The 18,045-nt window shown below is 36.1% G+C and overlaps 1 protein-coding gene across 9 annotated transcripts in view; it reads right to left on the bottom strand.

Annotated features, from left to right (window-relative positions):
• The window catches only part of SGCE (sarcoglycan epsilon), a 77,867-nt gene that overhangs the window by 10,824 nt on the left and 48,998 nt on the right, over positions 1 to 18,045 (bottom strand). For 2 of the 9 annotated variants that reach the window (XM_036429386.2, XM_036429390.2), the window contains 6 exons: positions 16,347 to 16,558; positions 15,363 to 15,389; positions 14,420 to 14,608; positions 5,391 to 5,434; positions 4,466 to 4,500; positions 2,267 to 2,558 (listed from right to left, as the gene is read on the bottom strand). In XM_036429386.2, the coding sequence (XP_036285279.1) occupies positions 2,508 to 2,558; positions 4,466 to 4,500; positions 5,391 to 5,434; positions 14,420 to 14,608; positions 15,363 to 15,389; positions 16,347 to 16,558 (558 nt within the window). In that variant the 3' untranslated portion in view covers positions 2,267 to 2,507. Of the gene's footprint in view, positions 1 to 2,266; positions 2,559 to 4,465; positions 4,501 to 5,390; positions 5,435 to 14,419; positions 14,609 to 15,362; positions 15,390 to 16,346; positions 16,559 to 18,045 lie in introns of those variants that run through there. The other 7 variants (XM_036429387.2, XM_036429391.2, XM_036429392.2 and 4 more) reach the window with 4 other exon arrangements.

Below are 18,045 nucleotides of genomic sequence, written 5' to 3'. Positions count from 1 at the left end.
ATCCTTTTGATATCAGCACAAACTTTTTCAGGAAATCTCAGACCTGCTGACTAGGTCAAGTCCCATTGTGATCAGGTTGTATAGCACCAATTGCAATTGGACATTTATTCGTATGACCATTTGATTAACATCTGTCTTTCCCACTAGAATGTAAACTCCTTGATGGCAGAGCCTGAATATTTTTTTATTTTTTATTTTGGCTCACCACATTATCCTCAGAACATGACTTGACTCCTATTTACATATTGGACGTGCAATACATAAGCAGCTAGTAGGATATTCCATGGGAAATTTCAAAATGCAAATTTGTGAAACAGCTTCATCTCCAAATAACTTGCTTGAAAGTTTTTATTCATCCCCTCAATTGGGTATGGTCAGGGACATAGGAATAATAGCTCAAATCTTAGACCACTGATCCCAGAGGTCAGACAGACCCTGCCTATTTGCTATATCTGTACTTGGAGGTTCTGACCTTGCCATTGTTTTGTACTTTATTATCTTTTAAGTATTCTCTTAGCCTCAAATTCAGTCTTAACGTTTTTATCTAATGCTCTTTTCTATCATCTCAGTCTGAGCTTACAAATGTGAATGTTCCCAAAGAGAAGTCATAATTTATTGGGTGACTAGACTATACCTTGGAGGAAGGAAAAGTCACAAGCTTTTCAGGGATATTTTGAATCTAGATCTGAGTTTCGTGAATTCCTGTAAGTGCAAAGAAGAACCATAGTTGTTTTTTTAGAGCAAAACATTACTGTAGCCAACTGGAAAAAAAAAATTCTAATTTAAGTTCACCACAGGGACTCCAAACTCACCATGAACTCATTTGCCCAATATGAGGATGTTTAGTTGGGATAGAAATCCTCAACATGTGGCAGGGTCTTCACATTCTTTTTGACCCATCAAGTAAGGCCCATTCGGGTAGCAACAACTAGTGAGAAACTATTTGGACTCTGCCTGTCAAAATATAAAGTCAGAGGTAAGATCGCCTTTTCAGAGGAAATTGCAGAGAGTAAGGCACTTATCAAAGATTTGGAAGATGCTGGCCAGTGATTCTTCGTACCCCCATTTAATTCCTCAATAGGGTCAGTGCAAAAACTGATGCTATTTCCAACCGCATGTTTTAATCCTACAGTGGCCTCTTTCCCAGTGCAGATGAATAAACTTCCTGATCCCTAATCTGCAGTTCCTGATTTATGGATCATACATTACTTTGCTCCTGTTCACTTGGACTACCAGGAACAGTTTGCTATCACTTGGCAGGAATAACAGTTCACGAATTCTCTTCCGCTGTGCCAATATCTAGTCATCTATACCCATAGCGACCTTCCCTTCCTTCTAGTACATGAGCCCGACCCAATATATTTACAACCTTGGGATAATCAGTCCTGAAGAGCAGCAAGTAGCAGGGTCCTAGTTGCCTTAGAAAGAAATAAGAATAGGAGATATACTTTTCAGGAAATCCAATAACCTATATCCTCCATTAAATCCCAGGAAGTGGAGTATGGACAGGATTTCCAATGTCAAGGACATGATGGAATATTGTTCCTAAGTGGAGGGCAAGTAGTTACATGCATTACTCACATGGAATCTTTTCGGATTTTGGGATCAGATCTAGGAAGCATCTGGGCTTCCTCTGAGCAGTTAACAGGGAACACAGAACCCCCCCCCCCCCCCCCCCCCCCCAGAGCAGAGGAAGGAAAGGCTTTCTGGCTGGCCTGGTCTGTTTGTTGCAGCCCTGCTAGATGGCCTGACAGCAACGTGAACTGAACATGCATGAAGCGGACTGTCTCAGTATAAGGAAACGCTGCTAAGCCTTGAAAGTACTGTTATCACAGGGGAGCCTGGGGTTTTGGAGCTCATTCAGGTCACCGTCAATAGGTAACCCTTCTCTTTTGGAGCAATTGCTCCTCTGATCATTGTGCACCCTGGGCTGTCTTCCACAACCTGGGTGCCTTCAGAGCCACACTCCATAAAACCACACCTACCCTATCAGACACTCCAAGAAGTGATGTATAAGACAACAGGCTTTCTGGGCCACACAGATAAAAGTGAAAAGTGTTATTTAAATGGGTTGCTCACTTAGAACAAAGAGCATGGACATTTTATATATGTATAGGAAATGCTTAATAAAATCTCATTGAACGAAGAATGAGCACATGAACCTATCCCTTAGCAACAACAGCTTCTTACTATAATAGGAGGCAATCGACTACTTTCTGAAGTAAATCTCAACTACTTTCTGAAGTAAATTTCACCAGACGTTAGATAGGCTTCATTAATAATATTTATTTTAAAGATCACTTTTTATTGTAACAAATATAAAGTCATTGATGTTTTACAAACTGTCAAAAATGCTTTAAGTACAAAAGAAATACATTAGTAAAATGAAAGCTATATTGAATTATTTGGTATATACTTAATACTGTCAACATGCATACCATATGCCAGAAAAAGCTCATGCATTATGGAAGAGAGAAGAAATAAGCTATAACGGCTATATTGTCTGATTACAAATTCATTGCTTCGGTCAGTTTTCTTTCTTCAGGGATACCATTTACCTGCAATGCGTAAGAGTGAATATGGGCATGCGTTAGTCAGGGCATGGACACTCGTAGATTTTGAGCAAAATATATTATGGCAAGGGGTGATTTCCTATCCTCTTAACATAATTTAAAATAATTTCTCTGCGTTTGGTTTTAAAAAAATTTAAAGAGGAAAAATTCTCATTCAGTCCTCTCCTTCTAGGGCCAGAGCTATAATGTTCTGTGTCTGCCAGAAGGCACAAGCCTGAAAATTCCTCCCACAATGAACAAAAGGAATGCGGGGTTGACTGTGGGGTATAGGACTGTACCTTTTAATCATGGCTTTTTAGAAAATATCAGGTGGGTTGGAAGGGCTGAGAAAAATGCAAAAAACGAAGGGCATCCATCCTAATGGCCTGGGCCTGGTTCAGAAGCAAGGGTTATTTATTGTCTGCTTGTCACTGCTCTATTACCCTCGCTAGCTAGCACGTAAGCCTAGGATTACGCACCACAGCTAGTTCATTTCCTCAACTTCCGACGGTCGTTTAAAAAGAAAGCAATCAACTAAATAAAACAAACTTCAAAATATACTCTTCCCTCACCAATTTCCTATAGGCAGGTACAAATAAAATGACGTGGGATCCAAGAGACAGACTCTGAGCTTACATGACCTTCACCAAGAAAACTGTATACTGTTACCACTATCACCCAACACATTTAATTAAAAAAAAAAGACAAGAAAACTGACACATCACATAGTGCAGTGAGGTGCTGGAGAAAAGCAATGATTCCTTCCTGATACTCTTGCACAAAACTTGCTGCCTCTCGGTGGTACTAGGATCGGGAGGGAGGAACAGAAAAGGGCTTGTACCCACGAAAGTGCATTAACGGCACCGGATCCATGCACGTCAGACAGAACAGACCAACTGAGAGACTGAGTAACAGACTCTGTCATTCAAATGAATAGAATGCGAATAAAGAATATAACCTGTCCACTAGCCCTTCTCTCCAGGAGACATGACTCTATTTGATTTCACATGTATCAGAAGCAGACACGCAACAATCTATCACAATTATTTTTTTAACATGCCTAGGATAGCCTCTCTCTCTCTCTTTCTCTCTCTCTCAGTATTGAGGCACTTTAGAGACTCACTGAAAATCAGATGAAGAAAGAAAACAACCATGATAAAATAGCCCACTTTAGTCAATAATATGCTCGAAATTATAGAAAAAATGTAAGAAAACAAGAAGGTAATAGGCTATCGTATTAACTGAAAAGGAGATCAAAGCTTTCCTGATTTGAACATGTCTGCTCCCCAAAACCTGCTTTAGAAAAATAATTGTAAAAAATAACTGAACAACCTAAAATCCCCCTTGGGAAATTCTTTGGCTCTTACCACATTTATTTAGGCACAAATTGTTCTTGTATTTGGAAACACTGCCTATTACTAAAACGAAGCATGCTAACAGGTCTACTTGCTAAAAATCTATATAACTATGAAGTAAATCTTTCTAATATCTATTCATATTTCCTTATGTCCCCTAAAATACTCAATATTTCTATTTTGCCAGAAATTATCTTCCTTCTATTCATTCCTTGCCTGGAATAATTAAGAATCAGAGTAAAGTCCATGAGGTGACAGAAAAATAAGTGTTAGCATTTCCATTGTAGAAATATTCTTTAAAATTTTTCCTCTTTAAAAAAAAAAAAGCCATGTAATTAGATGTAGTGGAAATTCATTTATTTCTTTGCTCTTTAGATAACCTATTTATAACAAAGTTTGTTCCTTCATCAATCTCCTGAATGCTTACATCGATATATTGAACAATCTTGTTGAAACATATTAGCATTTAATTAAAACAAGTAACCAAAATTGTAAGGGGAAATTCTGATAAATGTTATCTCATAATTAGAATCTGATGAACAACTGCATTATACTTGCCTCAAATCTTTGAAAAGTTGTCAAACGAAAATCTCCTTAAATTCCCGAAAGCAGTAATAGAGAAGATAATTTTTGAATGAAAATATCCAATACATTTCTATATGGGCCTAAAGTTTTCAAGAGACATACTTCATAGCGCCCCTAACCACAACACCACTATTCATACTCAGAATTCCACATCCAACTTACATTTTTAAAACTTCTCTTGCTTTTCCAAAAGCACTAAAAAGGCATTACTGGTTGCCTGGCAATTAGAACTAGAGATTCAACCACTAACTAGAAGTCAATCCTGAATAAGTTACCTACTCAGTACCGAGATGCATGAAATAATTGGCTGTGGAAATGTTATATGAACAGTTGAAAGAAATAAAGGTAAAGAAAGCAAATCTTAGAGACATAGAACAGTCCCAGGAGAATTGCCCGCCATCTTGTTGTCATGGGTCATGTCATCACAGATTTTAAAAGTGGTATCCGAACAGGCCAGCCATTTCTCCTTTATCCCTCTGAAGCCTCAGTGATTAGTCATGATGGTTTCCTTTTGTAAGAGTCAGTTTCAAGCTGCTCACTTACTGAGACAAATCCTGGATGCATCTAAGCCAAGAATCTTACACACCAAGGGGAAGAATGGGGTGCTTTGCTGAAGGAAGGGGGTTCCATTGGTCTTCCTTAATTAGACAGGATCTCCATGGATGCTTTTTCTCTTAGAGCATTTACCCTGTGTTCATCACTCTGATGCCAACCCATGTAATAATCTAGGCTATTATGCTGAAGTACTAACTCTGATTAAGGAATGACACAATTATTTTGCCTTATTTGGTAAAGCTAAAATTTTGTAAATTTCATTACGTAGTGTTATTATTTTTTAATCTATTAACTTCACCCATAAACATCAATTTATTCGCACATCAATTCATCGAGCACTCACCTGTAGTCTGCTGTTGGGGAATCTGAGTCTGATGTGGCAAATTCCTAGAAATGATAAACATTTTTTTAGTAAAACTGTTTGCTTACACACATGTAAACAAAGGGCAGACATTAGAATGAAAACCTTTATAGCAAGAAAGAACCCAGAAATAATCTAATCTAGTATTTCCCCCTTCCCCCCCCTCCCTGCCATGAGTTGATAGATGAGGAAACTGAGGTCTGAGGAAGACAAATAATAACAATACTAAGAATATTCACGGAGTTGCTATTGCATGCTACATTCTACCTCATAACAAAGCCTAGGAGGTAGGTATTATTTTCCCCAGTCTACAGATTAAAACACAAAAACAAGCTTAGTGGTCCTAGGCTATATAACTAGGAAGTGGTGGGTAAAGATGTGCACAGAGGGGCTCCAGGGCTTATGTTTGTAACCTATACATTCAGATCCAGGTCTAGAACACATTTAATTACACACTCATACTCTCACAGAGAAATATCCATATCCATTTTCATTCACTGTGTGAAACCTGTGCTCCTCTATCCCCAATCTAGGAAGTGACAGCTGCCATCCGCCCACTGCACCAGTCCAAATGTAGAAGTCAACCCTGACCTGTCCTTCTTCTTTAGCCTCACATCCCGTCACTTGGAAACTCTTGACTATTCTCCTCGGTCTGTTTGAACCTGTCCCCTTCTTTCCCAGCTTCATTGCTACTTGGTTGAAGCTATCATCATTGCTCACGGGATCTTTGCAACTGATCTGAATTGCTTCCTCATGCTCACTCTTGCTCCCTTATAACCACTGGGCATGTTGCTGTCAGACAATCTTCTAAGACAGTGGTCGGCAAATATCAACAGTTCAACGATTAAAATTTCTTTTGAGAGCCAAATTTTTTAAACTTAAACTTCTTCTAATGGCCCTTCTTCAAAACAGACTCGTCTAGGCCATGGTATTTTGTGGAAGAGCCACACTCAAGGGTTCAAGAGCTGAATGTGGCTCTCGAGCCACAGTTTTGCCGACCACGGTTCTAAGACACAAATCTGCATTAGTCATTCAAATATCATGCACTTCATTGTATTCTTACACCTACCTGCAAACTAAATTTTGGGTTTTTTAGTGAGCCCTAGCGGCCACCAGTATATCTGGACCCTGCACGGAGGCCTCCCTGACTGCCTGTAACAGCCATCAGCACCATGGCCCACTCCCATTTCTTGCACCCTTCCAGATCATCTGTCCTTGCAACGTCAACTCAAAATTTGTTACTCTTAGAATTTTAAAATATCCCACAGGAATGCTAACAAAATTTTAATTGGTTATTACTTTTAATTAAAAAACAGCTTCTCAACTATTGCCTCCTCTATGCCTCCCCACTCTCTAAGCACCACCCCAAATAGGCTACCATTTAGCCTGCTTTCCATGCGGACTGTCATTGTGTTTCCTTCCCATGTTTAATTGCCCCAAAGTGCCTTAATAGTAAGAGCCATCCTCAACAATAAGCATGAGATAAATACAGCTTGAATGAATACATGCAAAAGTGAATATACAAAGATTCACATAATACACATTTGCTTATTAACGCTCACAAATATCCACTTAGTTTCAAATTTTGATACTAAAATACGTTTTAAAAATGTACAATTTATATTTGGGATGGAATAAATTCTAGGAGTTAGCTCTGCAACAGAGTCTGATTCAAGTTAGGAATTTTCAATGTTTTTTTTTGTTGTTTATTTGTTTGTTTGTTCGTTTGTTTCTCTTCAGCAATGGAATTGCTTTTGTTGAAATCCTAAGCAGAACTCTTGATGTACAAAAGAGAGAAACGTGAGGTTGCCCTGGTTGAAACAAGGGAGCTGGAAATCCCTCCTGCCTCACATGCTGGCCCCTCTGGCATTTCTGAGAAACCTCCAAGAAGCAAAGTTTGAAAACCACTGATCTAAAATCATTTCAGCCAGGCAAATATTATGTTCCAAATATAAAAGTCTAAAATGGAAAACAGTACATACTAGTTAAATGGTGTTTAAACTCTTAAATTAATGGACAGGAATGTTAATGACTCTGAGTGATTTAAAAAAAAATCAGTTCCATTTTAATATATTGTTAAGGAAATAACAAAATCAATTCTAATTCAATTTGAGGAGGTTACTTAATAACGCATCTCAATAATTACATTCCTTTTGGTTATTACCTATCAGCCCTACTTATCCTTGGGTGGTCTCAGGGAGGTGTTTCTGACTTTTTCTTTTGGTTTGTTTATTCTTTCCATCTCACACAATGTGTCTCTCGTGGTTTGGATGATGAAAGTAAGATTAATTTATAAAGCACAAGAGGAAATAAGTTTTAGATTTAAGGTAGAGAAGACAAACATCTTTACTACAAAAGTAAAAATGCAATTTCATGGGCACTTGGGGGTGGAAATATGAGTTTTGTTTTTATTTCTCAGGTAAAACTAATTAGAGCTTTTTCTACGTTAGAAACTAATGCAGTTCTCCCTTTTCCCCCCTCCAAACACACACCCTTCCTCATTTCCTATCACCTGTAACTCTACCTAACCTATTCACTAAGTCAATAAATTTGGACAAAATAAAAATACCAAAGAAGATAGAGAAAACCCTTCAGAAGATGTAGATCAAGGATACAAAAATTCAAAATCAATATTTCAGTGAAATCTTTGGAACCCCTTCTCCCATTGGTCAGCCCAACTTACCTTTCTATGGCAAGAACATATTTGAAAAACACAGATCAAAATTAATCTAGGCCCTGTCATTTCTTCTCTAGACTCCATATTTTCCTATTGTTACACTACTAAACTTCCTGCATAGCAATGGACTTCAAGGTTTGAAGATAAATGGTTGACTGAGAAAGTGCCATATGTATACAAACTTACAAGACAGCTTAAGGAGATATATAAGAAAGCAACTCTGTGTATCACACTGGCTTGGGAATTTAAAAGGATCTTGAGTCCCATGTGGTTAAGTTTCAACAATGTACATGCATTCCTTGCAACTTCAACTGAAGCTCAGATGAGTTATCTGAAAGTGCTTATATGTGTAAAACAGTGCTCAACAAAAATATGTGGAGATTCAACTTCCCAGAGTCTCCTGGGTGTGCACACAAGAGCTCTATTTTTGTGGTCACCCAACTTGAGACTACATGTGAACCTGTGAGTGTTAAGTGTTAATATTATCTCTGATGGGCATATCTGAAGACTGTATTCCATTTGAGACTTGAAGAGAGATAAGAGCACTATCTATGACATAATGCCTATGACAAACTCTGCTATAGTTAAGAAGCGGGAGAACTCAGAAAATGGAACCGTTTCCATCTTTGGTGAAAGCAGGCTTGACTTCAAAGAAAATTCCTATAATCCTTCAAAGAAAGGACATTTATTTTATATAGGCATAAAAATATTTAAAGTAATTAAGTTATTAATGGGCTAACTGAACAATTATTATGTGTAAACTGCATTATGTAGGAAAAAAACTTAAGGAAACTGTAACTCTCTAAATTACTAGTATTAATTATTTTTTAATTTCGCTGCCATTAATTACATGCATTTAAATAGAAAATTATGTAAATTAGCCATTGCACATACTTCATTCTTTAAGAAGGTAAAGGTAGTAACTTGAAAAATAATAAATAAGTGATTTGGGGGGAGTATGCAATTATTTATTATTTGCACAACCATTTTAAGGTAATTTAACATTCTTGGATATCCTGCAGAGTATTCTATGAGTAAGGTTGATGATTATCAGCCTATTATATTTTTATTTACTTGAAGACTCAAAAGCAAAGAAAGGTTAGGTGATTTGTATAAAAGTCATATAATCTGTGCCAGTGTTGAAAGTAAGTGATAGTTTAGATATGTGGAATACAAAACATTTCTCTTTTTTGAGTTAGCATGGAGTCACTTAACAATAAGACCTAGTAATATATTTTTGAAATTTCCCAATTATTTCAGCAAAATTGGCATGGTCCAAACCTTGCTGATTTGGACCCTATAAATTTTACTAAGGGACCAGGCCATTATGTGGATTAAAGAAGGAGGACACAAGGAAATTGGAATCACCACAAAAGTTAACTTTCAAAACCTAATTTTAACTAAAATCAATGCATAAAAAAGAAAGGAGACAGTCAATAATTTAATTTTCCCCCTACCTGTAGAAAGCCAAAAGTAAGCATACCATAGCTTTAAAATGATGAAGAACAAACCTATACAAGCAAAACCCATCAAAGAGATAATCCATTTATTGCTTTCAGTGTTTACTCTTTGACTACAAAAAAATAGTGGCTTCTTGTCAACAGGAAATCTAGTTTAGTTCTATCTCTTATTTTGGTGCCATGAAGATTCTCTTCAAATGATATTAACTTTTATTGAAACCTAACTCTTTATTTATGGAATTTTATCATTAAGTTAGTTTTTATTTTTCCACAAGGAAAGACAAATGGAAAAAATATTCAGATAAAAGCTAAAATAATTTGTTTCAAAATATATTTAATTAGACCTATTTCTACTTTTATACATGCTAATTTGCAGGAGATTAAGCATAACCTGCCTCCTGTTATGAGTGGGACCCAATTACTCTGGATTAGGTATGTTTTGTATAATGAATAAGGAAAATTTTTGTTTAGCCAATTAAAAATCTTCCTAGAAAATGTCTGGACAATTTCCCCTACTATGCATAGCATTCAATGCTGTGTGAAGATGCCTCCCACTCAGGAAAAATTGATGGACATTGATGTTGGTTTAAGTAAAGAATAATGAGAAGGCAGAGTTACCCCTGAAAGACCACATAATAAAACATTACAACTTTAAGAATAAGTTCTTTTTCAGAAAATTGATTATCTGGCATCCTCCAATCAATGCCTGCCATAAAATTGCAAAATGAGTACAATGTCCCAGTGGTTAGTAGCTTTTCAAGGCTTAGCATTTCTCTGCACCATTCAGGCATTGTTTTCTAATCAGCTCTCTTCCTCTCACCTCTCCACACCATTCTACTCAGGCAGCTTAAGGAGGTGTGAAAGTCTAGAGGCTGATTAGCACAAACCCACAAACAGCCCCAACACTCTAAATAAATGTGCCAGATTGCCCCTTTCACACCTTTCTTTTGCACGTGCCCCTCAGGAAGAATTAGGACATGATGTAAGACCCCTTCTCCACCTCCACCCCCAACAGAAATATCAGGAACACCAATCTTAGCTTTCTGAATCCCAAAACCTGGGTCCTTGACGTATTCAAATCAAGGATTTTCAACTGTTTTTCCTGCTCCATCATAACACATGTCCACCAGATTCCAAATCCCTAATGAATTATATTAACCAGGCAGCATTCCAAATCCCTACAAGGAGGGTCCTGCACTAATAAGAGCTCCACATGTGAGTGTGACCTTCAACTTGGTTTGGGACAACCAGGCTAGACTTTTCTAGTACCTTGAAAATCATTGCAAAATAGTAAGTTATTAAATAATAACATTTGCAAAGATCATATTAAATTTGCCTTACATTTTCTCTATTCTGTGATATTTTTAACCAGCTGTTTTGCATTGCTTCTGTCATCTGAGAAGGAGAGGACCTCTGCATAAATAAGATCCCTCCTTTCTCAGCATGTGTTCCATCTCCAGTTGCTTTCCACTGTCTGGTCAGTCACCTTGCCTGTAACCTGGATCAGAGAATCTTCTGACTTTCTCAGGTCAAGGACCACATATCTATACCTGACTTGACCAAGACAAGTAAATAATCTAATCTCAGTTTTTACCCAATTTAATTCTGTTTCTTATCCATGTCAACTGCAAATAATGAAACACTTGTCACTGTCTAATTTGTGAAGCATTTGAAGAAGAAGAAGAAGAAGAAGAAGAAGAAGAAGAAGAAGAAGAAAAAACAAAAACAAAAATAACCCATACACCCTAAAGCAATCCTATATAATCCTATATAATAAAAGGCTAATATGCAAATTGTCCCCTTGACCAGGAGTTCAACTGGGAGTTCAACCAGGGGGCAGGGCCCCTCATCCTTCCCACCCCTACCAGCCTGTGCCTAATTGGCGCCCCCACCCCAATTGGGGAAAGCCAGTGGACTCCATCTGTGCACAAATTTGTGCACTGGGCCTTTAGTGAAACAAACTGTATAATTGATAAGCAACTGTGTCAGCTCCTCATTACACTGGTATAGAGTTCTCTATACCTCATGGATTAACTTGTTTAAAAGATTCAAATAAGTTTCTATGCAGCGTTTAATACATTAAGCACCCAGTCAATCATACTTTCCATCTGGAAGACAAAACAGGCTGAGCACTTAACATGTTCAACATTCTTGAGTCTTGCCTAGAAGGCACTCTCTTATGCTTAAATATTTCTGGTAGTGAGTCTGAAGAATAAACACAAAATCTGGTATCTAGCCAACTTATTTATGAGTGATAGATACAAGTTAATATGAATATGTGAAAGTGAAATGCATGCTCTTTTAGTACTCAATTATCAAGTACTGCAATTCCTCATCAAATATCTCACTTTTGTGCTTAGAATTCAGTTAGATTCAAATGAACAAATATTTACTAGTACATGTGTGTACTTGGTACCAAAACAGAACTTTAGAGACAGGGCTATACTTTTAAGATAATGGGTAAAAGATGAATTTGCATAAAGGACAGCTGTGATGGACCTGATAAAAATAAATTTCTTATTATCTGGCTTGGTTGGAAAATGAGGCTAATCACATATTCTAGCTTATAGGGAGTTACCATAGAGACCATGCACATTTTATCCATCTCCAAGAGTAAAAGATAATATACATTCAACACTGAAACTACACGGAATGTAATTTAATTTCCCTCTGATGAGTCAGATGCACTTGATGACCTCGCAGTGTCTCAGAGTAATCATTGTGAATATCATCAATTACCTACGTATCCTACTTATATAGAAGTACTAGTTAATGGAGGTCTGCCATTAACAGAATTCTGAATAATATGAATATTTTCTGGACTTAAAAATACATATAGGTTCAAATTGCTGCAAGTTCAATAAAATAACCTATTGCATTTACAGATAAAGAGATCTGATCAACATAATGACAATCTTCATGGGCTTAGAGAGAGACCAGGAAGATCCATTTGTTGTAAACTAGATAGAAATTTTTATTTTGCTTGTATATAAGTAGAAACATTGCAAAACCCTAATCAAAAGAAATCAAAATCATTTTTAAGCAACTATTCTTATTCTTTGGTTAGAAAGGATATCTAAAAAATAGTACAACCTTTCCCCTCCTTTAAACTTCACCAGCAATAGAGTTTTACTGATTTACAAACATATTTAAATTTCCCTACTTATCACCAATAGTTCTCTATTCTAAAATCTAATAGTACTGTTATATTGTCAATAGAAGAATATCCCATACTGTCTTCTTTAAAGAGTTCCATCTTCTGGCCTTTCCCCATGGAGTCTTAAAACATATCAAGACATTAAAGGCTCTAAGAACTCCTCTGATTTAAAAATCTAAACACAAATCTCTCCCTCAGGTGTATTTGATCATTTCAGTTTTTAGGATATATATATATATCCCAAGTCTTGGGTTGGGGAAAGAATATAAGAAATTATAGCCTTAAAGAATTCTTTTCATTTTGAAAAATAACTGATAAGGCTTTTTATAATGTTCACCTAAAAAATGCAGGAAAGATGGTTAAAATTATACACTATTACAATAATACTAAAATTTTCTCATTAGTATCTAATCCTAGAAAAGTGGGTACTGCGATAACTCACTAACCTTCAGAGAACATAGAAATCCATCCCCTCTATTCAGTAGAACCAAACTTTGTAAGACTCCAGTATTTGCATTCCTAATAAAATATTAACATTTCCAAAACTTGAACTTTTAAATCACATGATTTTCCCCACTGTTAATAGGACGTGAGTCAGTTTTCATGCATACATGCAGATACGCACCCTGGCCTATTCAACACTAAGTAAATGATCATTGAATTCAGAAAAATACAATACTTTTAGATTTATAAAGTATTTTTGGACAAATGTATTGAGTTTGACTGGCCATACCACTCATAGTAATTACCATCTAATCTTCAAATTATTCAATGCATTTTACATGGTTGCAAAATAACCATCCCAATGGGAAAATGTCTGCATCAAGCACAGATAAATCTTTAACCTGTAAGAAGTTATTTTTGTATATCCTATGGTTTATGTATATGTGAGAAAGGAAATTTTCCTGTATATCCATTCTATCTACAAAAAAAAAAAGAAAAAGGGGGGGGACCTCAAAATCAAAATTGTGACTTGGGGACATGGAATTTAATCCTTTTTAACATATAGTTTTAAAAAAGGAAAGAAAAAAAAAGAGCCATCTTCTTAAAAATAAATGACAGTTTTACCTACAATTCACTTACATAAAAAAATGATCTAGGCATGTAACACGGTGTTCTAAAGAGCAATGGGATAATTTCCTCACTCCTTCTTCCCCCTACCACTCTGTCCAGGCTTTCTGACTATGTTCTAACACAACAGAGAAGGTTTGCACTAACCCACTGTATTTTTTAGCCAAAATTGGAACTACTTGTTCTGACATACAAGCAGATCACAAAGAACAATTTAGATTAAATCGGTTTGTGATAATAACTTTAAAGTAATAGGTTAACAGAACCAAATAATTCTAATAATAGCACTGAAAAATAATTTGTCATGTTTTGGATATGTTTCTCTTTTCACAATTAACTCATCTCTGAACAAACATATGTTAGTTTATTATCTGTGTCAATTTCTTAAAAACTAAGGTAAATGTGAACTTGTTTGGATTGTTCCTCTTAAAGAAAAAAGAAAGCATTCCTTGAAAGTAATTCTATTAATTTTGGTCAGCACAGTAGAGTTGGGATCTACACTATCTATGTCCTTTGGTATTTTATCTTCATTGTAAACAAACAAACAAACAAAAAATGCTCCGATAATAAAAAGCTCTGGTCTTTATAGAGATTAGCTAGACACCTTCACACATATGCATAATCACTGTGCCAAGTGGATACTTACTGCTGTGTTTGCATCAGTGGCATGTTAGTGCTCTCATAGCTGTCTGCGTGGAGAGGAGGTATGATTTCCCCTGTCACAGGGTGGAACACAGGAAGCGTTGACAGGGGCCAGGCTATCTCTCTATTCTTGGACATGTCACGAAGTTCTTTGGTAGATTTCTGAATAGCACTATGATGGACCAGTTGGATGCTAGGTCAAAAAGAAATAAAGCAACATATATTTAATATCAGCTAGTATCTCAATGGGTCATCAATTTGAAAAAAAAATTAATTTTTTTTTAACTTTTAAAAGAGGAGGACATTATTGCACTTTGGGTTTTCTACACATTACCTATGAAAAAGATACATTTTGTATATTTCTAACATAGCAAAATTGAAAATTATATATTAATTTTTAGTTAAATGTGTCTTTCATTAAACTAAGCTATAAAGCACTGTGTTAATATTACAGCCCTAAGTAACAAGCTAGCAGTCTATTTAAGATTAAACTATCTACAGTTAAGATTAAACTACCAGAGCTTTTATATTGTTGCTTCTGATGGGGCATTTATAAATACTCACAGAAATTTCATTTTATGGTAGGCTATTATTGTAGAGTCAGGAAAACGTGTATGAAAGGTCTTTTCCTCTGTTCTCTGCTTTATAGAAATGCAGATTGGGAAATCACATAATATCAATGGCAAGTTAATATTCTGAATCTGAAATATTTTAAGTTTAGTTTTTATCGGTATAATCTTAAGTTTTCAAAAACCTTTTTTAAAATGTTTAGTTTCTACCCCTCCTAAATATCTCTATTTAGAAAGCAGCTTTCACATTTATGAAATAAACCATGAAAGATGAAAAATGGGGGGACAAAAGCATGACACACATGTAAAGAAGCATGATGAGCAACTGAGAAGTGGAAAAAAAATGATACAGAAAATAACAGGAAAGAAGACACTTACTCTGGTGTTTGCATGTTTCTCTTTTCCCTAGAAACAAAACAAAATTTATGAATTAAATAATAGCATTGATATTTGGAACATTAAGACTATATGCTCATGGGATCTTGCATGACGTGGAAATGCTGACACTGTCACTATTAAATGCCACCAGGCAGCATTTGCCACCAGGGTCATGACGTTACTTGGATGAGTACACACACAAAGATGGAATACCGATGAGAAACATACAGAAACATGAAGAAGAAAAAAAAAAAAGGAGATTGGAATCAAGCTCTTGGAAATCAATTCTATGACATGATGAAATCAGGCTACATGTGAAAATGTAAGTTTGTTACTTGCTGCTTTATTAATTTTTTTATCCTTGGTTTTGTTGCTCTGACTTCTGAATAATCTTGGGAGATTATTTTAATTGGCATAGATGTTCTGAAAGTACTAACTGTTCATGAACTGAATACTCATTACTCAAATGATAGCCTTATTTTCATTAATTTACTCTTACATTTATATGTGTGTGTGTGTGTGTGTGTGTGTGTGTGTGTAAGAGTTAAATATTTAGATTGACACCGTTTAATAACAGAACAATTTCAAGAAGAATGTTGACCATCATTCCTGATCAAACTGAGACAATTTAGTTTAAGTGCAATTACCATGGCAATAGAGTCCTAAGTCTCTGCTTACACAAAGGTGGTTTCTATAACCAAACTAGGCAGCCTCCATTATTGTTGGGACTGTTTTTGCCAGCATGAATTTACATCTAGCCTTAATAATTTGTGGATAAAGTAATTATATCCCCTAATTTGATTAGACTCCAAACTATTTTAATTCATTTTTAAAGGGATGAAGGACTATAGTTTGACTTGAAACATAACTTCAATTCATTTATAAAGTGTTTGAGGAATTAAATGAAACTTGGCTTTTAATGGAATCTTATATGTAGTTACCCTAGCAGGCTCTATAATTTTTATTAGTCTTTAAAGTACTCACACGCCTTCCCGTCGGCAGCACATGATATAAGCAAGTATTAGAAAAAGGACCAGTGCTACTGCCGAGGGCACAGCCAATGTAATTAGGAAATCCGTGTAATAGTCTCTGCTTTTCAAAGAATCAGAAGGGGGTTTGTACTCTCCACCATCAGGTAAAATCCCCTCTCCGCGAATCACTTCCTGAAAGGTGGACACTTGCTTTGTTTTATCAACCTGATACAAAAGAAGACAATTACAAATCAAGTTAATAGCTGCAAACATTATGAGATTTTAAGATCTAGACATACCAAACATTCTTTGACAGATATCTACAGTCTTTTCTAATTGCATTATCCCCTTGAACTTGCAATTTTTTAGGAGAGCTGGGAAGAAGTAGTGAATAAAAGTAATACATAGAAGGCCTTATGTTGGCCTACTTTCCATGTCCTGCTCATTATCTATACACACATACATACATACATACATACATATGCATGTATGTGCATGTGTCCTTCACACTACTATGTAATCTTATTTCCTAATGACAAACCTCTAGTGCAGATATTAACAAACCATAAGCTTGCTGATAACCAGGTATGTGGGTATGGTTTCCATGGTTAGCAAAAGAGAAAAGAACAAAATGAAAGGCAATTTCTCAATGATTACAACCTTGATCTTTCTGGCATCCAGTTTACAGAATAGCTTTTTGCAAAGGTAGTCTAAAACAGTGTTTTTCAACCTTTTTTGGGCAAAGGCACACTTGTTTCATGAAAAAAATCACGAGGCACACCACCATTAGAAAATGTTAAAAAATTTAACTCTGTGCCTATATTGACTATATATAAAGTAATTCTCTTGAATAGGAATCAAATAAACACAAAGAAAGTATTTTATAATTACTTTATTACAAAATATTAAGTAAACAAAATAGTGAAAAATTATAAAATTCTTGTCTTGTCTGCACCTATGGCACACCAGGCAACATCTCGCGGCACACTAGTGTGCCGCGGAACAGTGGTTGAAAAACGCTGGTCTAAAATACACATGACCCACCCAACGCAATCGTCTTACTAAATTTTATACCAGAATCAAAGAATGCACATGGTGCTCTGTTCATTTATCTCCACATTAATGGGACCACTTTCACTGAGTCGCATTTAATTATGTCAAGGGCTTCTTTAAACCACAACAGAATAAGCCACGTAAAATGTGTTACTCCATTTGCTCCCCTCCCTGCCACAAAAAGGCTGGGAGGAATTATTTGTGGCATTTCTCGGTATCCTCTTCCAAAAAAACCCCATTGAAGAATTTTGTTAACAATATAGTGCTTGTAAAAACTTTATTTCCTGCCAAGGAATTCATGCTTTGCCTCCTTTCAGAATGAAAATGAAATAACTAATGAATTTCCTTTTTTAATCCTAGACACTAGCAGGCTTGTTATCAAACATGACCTTGGGCTTACTTTAAAAATATATATATATATTTTTAATTGATTTTAAAAAGAGAGGAAGGGAAAGAGATAGAGAGATGGAAACATCTATGAAAGAGAGACAGGGATGGACTGCCTCTTGCACGCCCCTTACTGGATGTCAACCCCAAAACCTGGGCATGTGCCCTTACGGGGAATGGAACCTCTTGGTTCATGGGTCAACACTCAACCATGGAACCAGACCGGTCATAGAGGCTTACTTTTTGGGGGGTAAAATTTAGGCTAATTTTCC

The sequence above is a fragment of the Pipistrellus kuhlii genome, unplaced genomic scaffold (genome assembly GCF_014108245.1).
Source record: "Pipistrellus kuhlii isolate mPipKuh1 unplaced genomic scaffold, mPipKuh1.p scaffold_m20_p_10, whole genome shotgun sequence".
NCBI classification, from domain to species: Eukaryota; Metazoa; Chordata; class Mammalia; order Chiroptera; family Vespertilionidae; genus Pipistrellus; species Pipistrellus kuhlii.
The sequence above is the reverse complement of the archived record's forward strand: the minus strand, read 5'-3'. Positions and strand labels throughout refer to the sequence as shown.